General features: G+C 55.8%; 3 protein-coding genes across 3 annotated transcripts in view; 2 read left to right on the top strand and 1 right to left on the bottom strand.

Moving 5' to 3' along the window:
- The window catches only part of MONBRDRAFT_32826 (uncharacterized protein), a gene marked incomplete at both ends in the record, with an annotated part of 8,046 nt that extends 6,632 nt beyond the window's left edge, over nt 1-1,414 (top strand). Inside the window, 4 exons of the mRNA XM_001746695.1 lie at nt 353-470; nt 581-964; nt 1,048-1,104; nt 1,199-1,414. Coding sequence (XP_001746747.1) covers nt 353-470; nt 581-964; nt 1,048-1,104; nt 1,199-1,414 — 775 coding nt within the window. The remainder of the gene's footprint in view (nt 1-352; nt 471-580; nt 965-1,047; nt 1,105-1,198) is intronic.
- Nucleotides 1,415-4,400: 2,986 nt separating this feature from the next.
- MONBRDRAFT_9050 (uncharacterized protein) lies at nt 4,401-6,214 on the top strand (the record flags this gene model as incomplete). Its single annotated transcript, XM_001746694.1, has 5 exons — nt 4,401-4,636; nt 4,723-4,843; nt 5,328-5,455; nt 5,664-5,955; nt 6,059-6,214. The coding sequence occupies 5 exons, from the start codon at nt 4,401-4,403 to the stop codon at nt 6,212-6,214; spliced, it is 933 nt and encodes a 310-aa protein (XP_001746746.1).
- Nucleotides 6,215-7,047: 833 nt separating this feature from the next.
- Nucleotides 7,048-9,547, bottom strand: MONBRDRAFT_26288 (uncharacterized protein; the record flags this gene model as incomplete). Its single annotated transcript, XM_001746572.1, has 7 exons — nt 7,048-7,449; nt 7,549-7,736; nt 8,136-8,318; nt 8,567-8,608; nt 8,847-8,946; nt 9,107-9,309; nt 9,472-9,547. 7 exons carry the CDS (start codon nt 9,545-9,547, stop codon nt 7,048-7,050), a joined length of 1,194 nt encoding a protein of 397 aa, XP_001746624.1.
- Between the last annotated feature and the right edge of the window lie 457 nt (nt 9,548-10,004).

Raw genomic sequence — 10,004 nt, 5'->3', positions numbered from 1 at the left:
GCTTCGTCCTCCTCGCACTCGAGACGCTGTCGCAACCGCTTCACACGTGTACCTGCACAATCGACTTCCCTGCCCATCGCGCACGCCAGCATGGCTCCCTTCAATGCGTCTGCGCACACACGAGCACGCATCCTGCCGAATTCTTACCAATTTCTCACGCTGCTCCGAACCCGACCTTGGCTCGTCTCCCTCCTCCCCCTGCCGCAGAACCGCCTGCCGTCCACCGTTGCCGCCACTGCCCACGCACATTGCTCGTATGTTCCTTTCCCCACCCAGCCGCAGCTCCGTCACAACGTCTCACGCCCCCTCACCACGCCTCGCTACGGTACACGCTCGTGGCACGACCCAACAGGCCGCAAACACTCGACCTCGGCACCTTTCCCTGCACAATGGCCACCGTACCCCGCCTCACCTACTTTGACATCAAGGGCCGAGCCCTGCCCATCCGCATGGCGTATCACTATGCCAAGGTACTGCCAGACTGTCAGGCTCTTGACTATCTGCATGCTCCGCACCCATTTCTCATGTCTTGTGCTCGTGCTCCTCCATGTCCGACAACACCCTCTTCTCCGCAACACAGGTGGAATTTGAGGACGTTCGCGTTGGCTTTGCCGACTGGGCCACGGTCAAGCCTACCACCCGTTTTGGCATGCTTCCCGAGCTCGAGCTCCCCTCTGGCGACGTTATTGCGCAGAGCCACGCCATCCTGCGCTATGTCGGTCGTCAAAATGGTCCGTATGCACCACCAACACGATCCTTCTTTGCCCCCTCTGTGGCCCCGCTCGCCACCACACCCTTTGAACTGTGCTGCGGCCTTGCACTGACGGGCAAACCCCCCAAACTTTGCATCTGGATCCACCCAGGACTGTATCCCGAGGATGCGCTGGCCGCAGCCAAGGTGGATGCTGCCATGGGCTTCCACGACGATGTCACCATGAAGATCATGCCAACCCTCTTTATGGCGGTCCGTTGCTTGTGTTTCGTAGCCCACCGCCTGAGCGCCCTGGTGGTTCTTTCCGCCCTTATCCTGCACTGGCTGCTCCGCAGGACAAGGACCTGGAAGCCAAGCTTCGCAAGGAACTCGCTGATGACGTCCTGCCTCCCGTACGCATACTCTACTTTTGTGACCAAATGCCCTGGGTCTCCTTACGTTGTGGCCACGCCTCACCCTCGCTAACGCGGCGTGCCATGGGGATAGATGCTGGCCAAGTTGGACGCCTTGTTTGACAAAGACTACCTGCTCGGCGACACCCTGACCATCGCCGATCTTATGGCTTTCCACATGTACGACTGGTTGACGGACGGCAGCCTGGCTGGCATTCCTGCCCTGATCATGGAGCCCTGCACCAACCTCAAGCGTGTGCACGACCAGATTCAAGCCTTGCCCGAGTTTGAGGGCTTCAACTTTGCCTAAACAGAACGTTGTCCTCGCCAACTGACCCAGTCCTTCAGCTGTGGCCTGGTGCCTCGGCGCAAGTTGCTGGGCCTACTAGATGTGCGCGTGTCTGAAGCCAGCCTTTAGCCCCCCTCGCATCTTAGACTAGCCCTCCACATCATTGAAGAGGAGATTGTCACCATCCGAACGACTAGGTTCGCTGGTGACTCGAGTATGCATCCTCTGCCGCCTATGTTTGTCATCGGGAGCTTCTCCTGAAGCACTTTTTGTGTGGTGGCCCTCGTCGTGAACCCGACTGGTGCACGCCGAGGACAAGCTTGTTATCTGTTGTGCGTGCCTGTGTGTCCTTTTGAGTTTTTGTGACACCGTGGGACGGTGGGACATGCCAGTGTTGCACCAGCTCCCCTTCTTGATTTTGATCTGACCCTCTTTTTTGTTTTTCCCTTTTTCGTCTCCGTTCTTGATAAGCTTTATCCCGTTCCAGCACATTTGGGCGCACCGCAGCGCCGCTTTTTCTTCCGCCTCTGGTGCCGGACCCAATCGAAAACATGCAAACGACACATCTTTGGTATGACAACGAGTTCGGGCAAGGGTACAACTTGATTCACGTCAAAAAGTTTGTTTTGTTTTTGTGTTGTTCTGCTGTGTCGTTGTTCTGTTGTGTTTTATTGTTTTATTGCTCTGTTGCTCTGTTGTTCTGTTGTCTTTTGTTGTTGTATTTTATTGTTCTTGATTACGGTCAGTGACCCCGGTGGCTGTCGTCGGCTCTGGGCACCGGTCGGTCGCAAGCATCGATCTGGAGATGTACCAGGCAGGCTTGGATCAATCCAGCTTGAGTCGGGTGTCACGGGAGCCACTCACGTCTGCCTGCTGACCTGAGCTGAGCGAGACGGGGGCAGGGGAGAAGCAGCGTCTTTCTTACTCATGCCTGTTTGTTTTGGTGGCTCGTTGTGATTCCAGAGCACCACCCCCCTCCCCACCAGACGTCATGGATCCCAAGCATTTGGAACTGTTGCAGTCCCTTGAGGGCTTCAATGAGGTGAGATGTCTTGAAGATGGTTGATCACCGAGGCCCCTGGGCGATCGTGGCCATGTATCTGCTCAACTCACCAACTCACTCATACTCCCGAACCCCACCAGGCCTTCTTCGAGTCGTACGTCGAGCTCGCACCCGATGGTGAATACCTGGAAACCGAGGAAGCCCAGCCAACCTCTGACGACTCTTACCTTGGTGCGTGTCCCCGCTTTGCCCATCAGGCTTTGATCACTATCGCCGTTGCTGTTGTTCTTGTTGTTGTTTCTTGTTGTGTCATCTGCGATGCTTGACGTTTGACGAGCAACTCACTGACCTCCATTTTGTGTGTGTGCTCGATAGCCGTGCAGCCAGATTGGCTTGAGGATCAACACCAACGCCTGCTCGCGCAGGTGCGACTTGGCTCGAATGTTGCAACTCCTTGTTTCACGCGCGCATGTACAAGGGTGACCGCCTTGTTCACATTTCCTTTCCCATTGCAAATCCGACCATGCGTTAGCCCTGGTTTCGTACCAAGTTTAACCGTGCTGACTCGGAGAAGGAGCTCGAAGGGAAGATGATTGGCGCCTTTCTCGTGCGCCCTTCGAGCCAGGCGGGCAACTATGCCATTAGCGTCGTTCGCCCAGGCCCGAAGATTGACCACATGCTCATCCTCCCCTCCTTTGTATGTTACACCCTGACAACTGAAGCCCTTTTCCGATCTCGGTGCTGGCGTCGATGACTCGCGAAATAGGGAGATTTTCTGGGCAAAGGATTCTCGTCGCCAATACATGTCATGCAATCTAGGTGCTGACTGGACTGTCTTTGTCCCTGCCATTGCTCGTAGGCTGGTGCCACCTCTTCCGCGCCCGGCAAGACCCAGTACCGCATTGGCACCTTCTCCACTGATCTTTTCAACACCATTCCCAAGCTGATCGCCTACTACATTGGTTTGTCAATCGGTCGTCCCACGCTCTGGCCCCGCCTCTTGCTTACATGTCTTCTATTTGGGGTCCTTTGGGGTTAACTTCGCGCTGATGGTGTGCACGGGGGTTTGTTTGGTTTTTCTCGCCTGGCTTTGAGCTCACGTGCATATGGCCCACACGCTGCTGTCGTCCCTTTAGCGCACCCTTACTTTGAGAATGAGCGCCTTCTCGGGTTGGTGCAGCCCGAAGAGCAAGAGGGTGGCTTTTACTTTGATGTGCGACCCATGTAAATATGTCTGTCGACGCTCCGGCCCGCTGTGGGCTGTCCCTGGATTTGAACCAGGCACGCTTTTCTCGGAGTTGCAGACTTGAAGAGGGGGGCAGCAAGCCAAGAGCTTTGGCAACCATTTTCCCTCCCCCGCTCTTGTTCTTTGGGCATCGGGCCCACCCTCCCTTGCTTTCGTATTCAGCGGCCGGGGTGGCAGCGCAGCGTGCTGGCGCGCCCTCCAACTCGGTCTTTGCTTGTCGCTTGTTCTGGTGGTTGTGTGCCTGACTTTCCTCTTTGAATGCCAGTGCCATCTCGCTGCCAATCGATACTCCCAAGCTCAAACCCCCCTTGCTTGTCCTTTTTCATCGTTTTTCCAAACCGCATCCGATCAATCTCTCCCTCTTCCTCTCTCCTCCCTCTCACTCTCCCCTTGCCTTTGCTGTTCATGCCTTTCTCTTTCTTTCTCTCTCCAATTCATCTCTCTCCCTCTCTTCCTTTCTTCCCAGTGTTTCTTGTGGCAGCCGCCCCCTCTTACGTCTACCTCTTGTGTGTCTCTCTCTTTATTGATCCTTCCTCTCTCTCTCTCTCTCTCTCTCTCTCTCTCTCTCTCTCTCTCAATGTCTACATGTGTGTGTGTGCTTTACATGTTTAACTTTGTGTGATGCTCCATCTCTCTCTCTCTCTCTCTGAGTCCAAGCTCAACGGCATTTTCTACTCTCTGTTGAGAGAGAGAGAGACACACACACACCCATCCTGCGAGTTGCACCGCCGAGCTTGATTGGTAGATTGATGGGCAAGATGATCAAGTTTGTGGCGATATGGCTAGTGGCGTTTGCTGCGCCGTGTGCTGCACTATGGGCTGACGGTTTGGGCAGAGCGGCGGCGGCCGCCGCAACTGCTCAGCCTCGAGCGCGAGATGAGAGCAACCCGCTCCCACCGATCGTACTCATTCCCGGCTTGACTTCGTCCAACATCTCTTACACTCTCTATGACGCGCCTAACATCGTGCCAGGCTGTCCCAGCACCGTCAGCACGTGCGTCGTTGCTGCCACGCACCTGCTCTCCCCCTGCCGCCCCGTCGCCCAGTCCTGACCAGTTGTCGGCCCCGTGGCATCCGTAGGCCCACGCCCATGTGGCCGACAGATCAAGTCCGCTTCAACACCAGCCGGGATTTGGTCTGCTGGTTCGAAAACCTGGCCACCATCTACAATCCGCTCAATCAACAGTTTGGCCCGCGCCTGGTATGACCGATTCCACGCGCATGAGGACACCAGCGCACGCTAGGTGCATTACGAACTCAGTTCAGGAGGTGCCCACTCACGTCTAGCTGCATGTCTCGGTGCGGTCCACTAGGGAGAGGACAGCATGGTCGTCAACTTTGGCGCCTTCAACTCGACTGAGATTGGTTTTTTGCGCGCCTCCTACGAAGCCCAGGGTCTGTTTGCACTCCGCGCATGTGTGCGCAATGTGGAACATCACCTGGACCATCAACGCATGCTCACGCCCACTGGCTCCCGTCGGTTATGCAGGCTATTTTGAGGGAGAAAACATTTGGATGGCACCTTTTGATTGGCGCTTCCCCGTTCATGCTCTGCCTCGGCTATTCCCGCGCTTAAAAAACCTGGTCAGTCAGACTCGACGAGCGCACTCACCCTCTGCTCGCGGGCCCCTTTCGCGCCCACGCGTTAAACTGAGACCTTGGCCCGTCGTGCTCGCATCACTCAGGTTGAGCACGCCTACAACCAGTCGGGTGGACGCAAGGTGACCCTCATATCCGTATCTTGGGGGCCACAAGCTACCCTCGCCTTCTTGCACCGCATGACTCAAAGCTGGAAAGACAAGTACCTGAGCATGTAAGTGATCTCGGAACCTCCACGCCTTGGTGCTTCCGTGCACATGCACGAGAGAAAAACCAAAAGAAAATGGTTCAGTTTCTGAAAACTCGTCGCTTGGTCGTAGTGGTGATGTTGCTAGTGTTGTTATCGCGCTGATGGCTGCCCTCGACCAGATCTCATCATGACCCGGCCTAATTTGCTCTGTCCTCTGCTTTTTGTTCGCAAGGTTTATTGCCGAGTCGCCGCTTTGGTCAGGCTCGCCTCTGAGTCTTCTGACCATGACCAGCGGTTACGAGGCGCCCGGTGTTCCGAACGCGCGCTTATTCATGCGAGAAGTCGCAACTCTCGTGCATGTCATTATGGACATTTTTCCTCGTGCCGGAACCTCAAACACCACCTTTACACGCGAAGAAGTCATCATCGAGACGCCCACTCGCAATTACACGGCCTTTGACGCAGAGGCGCTACTCGAGGACCTGGGCTATGGCTATAAGCTTCCAGCGCTGCGCAACATTCAGGTATGGACACGTGCAGATTGCTGCTGAACCGTCAATTGGCATCTTTTTGGGGTTCATACCAAGCAATCTCATCGTCCACTTTTTGTTGATGTTCTCGCACCAGAACAACTCGGATCTGGGTGAGCTGCTGGATCCGGGTGTGGATACGTTCATTCAGTACGGCTACGACATTCCGACGCCTGGTATGAACATCTTGCAAAGACGAGAAGAGAGAGATGCGCTTTTTTTGGAAGCTCGCTGTGGCGTCGCGACTGGTTGATACTGTCGTGGTGGGCTGCATGATCGCGCGACAGGTTACTTCAAATTCAACGTGAGCCTGCAGAAAAACGCTAGCTTTGTGCCTCCTCCCCCTGTGGAGACGCGCAATGTGCCAGAGACTGGTGACTCCTTTGTTCCCGTGCGCAGTGCTTTGCGTGCTGTAGAGCTTTGGCGGCTGCCCATGCAAGAGGTCTGTCTGGTCTCTCTTTTCGTGCCTCTCTTCCCTCGCCCCCTCCCTCTGCTCTTGCTTCCCTCTGTCCGTGGCCTTGTTCTGGTTTGGAAGAGGTGGTGAAAAGTGACTAAGCTTGATGATGAACATGACGTCGCTAGGCTGGGCGTAAGCTCTACTTGATGGGTACGCAGTACCAGCAGCATGGCGTCTGCTTCTTCCAAGGCTATGATTCGTGCTTTGATCAGATGCTGAGGTAACGTACTGCCTTTTGAGCAAGCTCGGACACTGCTCTCCAACTCGCTCGGATGCACCCCCGCTTGTTTTCTGGCTACGACTGTCTGGGCTTACGTGCGCGTGCTCGTGACTCGTTGTGTAGTTTGGTGGTCAATGGCACCATTCCTGTCAACGCGACTCGCGTCGCATAGACTGTTGGAGTGTTCTTCATTTGTCTGTGCTTGACAGTGACGTGCTCGTGCTGTGCTCGTGATTCAACTAACACTCGTGTGCACAGCTTGTATAATCTGAAAATTCGAATTGAAAGGCGCACAGCGGCCACTGTACAAAAGAACCTGGTGACAACGTGTTTCATCCTTCTCGCTCAGCGGAGAGGGGCCGAGTGGTCGGCCCAAAAAGACAGCGGTCCGAGGAGGCGTGCTTGATCCTCAGTCAGAATCGCTGCTGGAGCCACTTGACTCCTCGGCGGCCAGCGCCATGATTTTACTCCGCGATTGAGCTGGGGCTGCGTGGGTCGCAGCAGGGCTGGGACCTTGTGTGGCACTGGATTTGGAGTGGGAGCGCTTCAGCGCAAGGCGTTGACGAAGAGCCGCGCCATCTGCACCCACCGCACGGGTTTGCGCAGGTTCGGCGGGCGATGTGGTAGCTGGTGATGTACCATGGGGTGTGGTGGTGCTACGAGCACTTGACATGGCGGCAGCAGAGGGGGTGGTGGCAGCTGGTGCCATGGCTTTTTGGGGAGCGCTGCGTAGCTTTTTGACGGCCATGACCTCACGCACGGGCAGGACCATGGCCTTCTTGGTCTGGCGATCAATGCGGATCAAATATTGCTGCGGCAACGTGGATGGGATGCACAGAGACAATGGACGTTGGTGAGTTGAGGCTCGAGGTGCAGGGGACCACGAACTCTGAAAGGTGCAAGTGCTTACTCGGTCGGCAGGACGAGCCGTGCCGTGAAAGCTGACGGGGTCGTTGGCCGTGGCGGCGGTGCGTGCCAACTTGATGAGCACGTTGTCGCCTGCCAGTCGCTGTAGTGTGCCCGTGTGGCCGATGTTTCGAGCGCGATTCTCGTCTGCAATGTTCGCCAGCAGCGGACCCGTCAGAGCGGTCAACGAGTCTGACAGCACACGGGACCGACCAACACGAGGTAGAGAGGCCGCAGGGCACAGGCGCTTGACCCAGCCACCCGATACTCACACGTGACAATAGTATGTGCGGCATCTTCCGTGTTGCTGGCAGCTGGTGTTGCCATGACGTCTCTGCGGGAAAGCGCGCGCACCAGCACTTCAACGCCAGGGTCTCTCCCCCTTATCCCACCCCCGTGACAGTCGCCAGTGGTCCTGGCCTCCCCCAGGCGTGCACTCGCACACGCGACCACTGGCCACCACTGCTCCAGCCCCCTCCCCCTGCCTTGCGCAGTCTGACAAGCGGGCAGACGAGCACGAAACCTTCCAAGCGACCACACAGACGACCCGCGCCAGACGACGTCACCGAGCCGCCAAAGGAAAATGGTCACACGTCAAGTCACAGAGAGAGAGAGACAGAGAGACAGAGAGACAGAGACAGAGAGACAGACAGACAGACAGAGAGAGACAGAGACAGAGAGAGACAGAGAGATATAGAGAGACAGAGGAAATCAGAGAGAGAGAGAGATGAATTGGTTCAAGAGACAGAAAATCAGAGAGTTTGACTTTTTCGGCTGCTTTTTATCTTAGGGATGCGGGGGATTGTGGCAGTGGGTGGATGTTGTGGTGAATGGGAGGGGAGCACGACCAATTGTAAAAGATAAACATCATAGGCGTACATGGCTGGCTGGCTGGTTGTACCGAGTAGCAGGACGCAACACACAGATCAATGAGTTTCAGAGAGAGAGAGAGAGAGAGAGAGAGAAATAAAAAAAAAGGGCAGGAAATTAAGGAAAAATTCGATTAAAATTGCAGCACACACGGGCACAGCACACACACACACACACACACACACACACACACACTGCGGGCACGCAAGCAACACAGCGGCCAGTCGGGGCGGTCAACAAAGGGCCAGCCGTGTGTAGCCGAAAGGTGACAGGGCTGATACGAAGCGTTGGTCGCCAGGTCGAGCTGTACGCCATGGCGGCGCAGCGCTCTGGATCGGAAGTTTCAGTCGAATGTGCAGAACAGAGGGCGTCCGTCGCATCCCTGCCATTTGGCGGGTCATTGCAAGCTGCCGGAGAGAAGAAAAAACACACCGGCGGCGATCAGCACGCCGCGCAAACCGAGCAGTAGACCAGCGAGGGCGGCTATAGCCACCATGACGGGCTCCACGACGACGCCACCGATGGCAAAGGGCTAAACGCGACGCGAGCATGCCAAAATGAGGCGGGGAGCCAAGCGAGGAGGTCATTCGGGGTTGATCAAAAGCTCCTGTGGCAATCGTCCCGAGGACAGGCAAGAGCCTCTGATGGTCCAAATGCCATTGCGTGTCCCAGGACCAGACAGGCATCCATACCTGGAGATAGGCTTTGAGGCGTTCGTTGATGTCACCCAGGCTGGAGCCAGGTCGGAGCCATGCAGGCTGATTGGCACCTAAGTGGAACATGTCCGTGAGCACCAGGTCAATGGGGGTGCACCATGTCCACAGAGAGAGAGAGAGAGAGAGAGAGAGAGAGAGAGAGAGGCGCCGGGCGAGGGCCATCGTTGTAAACGGCCGACCTACCAGGGGCAGGTGCTGTTGGTCGGGTGTGCGGTGTACGATTGCCTGCAAGGGGTCTAGTCAAGACCAGCTTTACACATGAGTCGGCTAGAGGCACATGGTGTTCCAAGTTGGGCGGGGCAAGCTTGGGCGCGCCGCATCATGTTCATCGCTGGACCAACCTGGTTCCAGTGCCCAAGCCTCCACGGCCAGCGGCAGCAGGGCCGGAGGAGAAGGACGAGGAGGAGGCGGCCCCATTTCCAGTCCCGGACCCAGCCCGCATACGCTGGGCCCTGGGATCATCATCCGCAACCAGCTCTCCACCAATGACCACCACCATCTTCTTGATCCCCTCGACCTCGTCCCAGCGTTGCTCGTCGTTTTGCGTTTTTTTTTTAATTTTTTCCGAGTCAGCAGCCGACATCAAATTGCTGACAATGTATTGTCTGACATATGGAGGCGTTGATGCGGGTACTTTTCCTCAACCAGCGGGTTGATGCAGATTTACTAATGTACCACGGGTTGAGTAATGCAGTACTGATGTAAGTTGTTGCAGTAGAAGAACCTTTGATTGGTTGGAGGGAAATACGTAATCATTTCACACTTTCAATATAGACAAAGTCTATCAAAAGATACACTATAAGCACATTCCACTGAAGAGAAGAGAAGAGAAGAGAGGAGAGAGAGAGAAGAGAAGAGAGAGAGAGAGAACTCA

This window comes from Monosiga brevicollis, genomic scaffold, assembly GCF_000002865.3.
Source record: "Monosiga brevicollis MX1 MONBRscaffold_13 genomic scaffold, whole genome shotgun sequence".
NCBI lineage: Eukaryota > Choanoflagellata > Craspedida > Salpingoecidae > Monosiga > Monosiga brevicollis.
The sequence above is the reverse complement of the archived record's forward strand: the minus strand, read 5'-3'. Positions and strand labels throughout refer to the sequence as shown.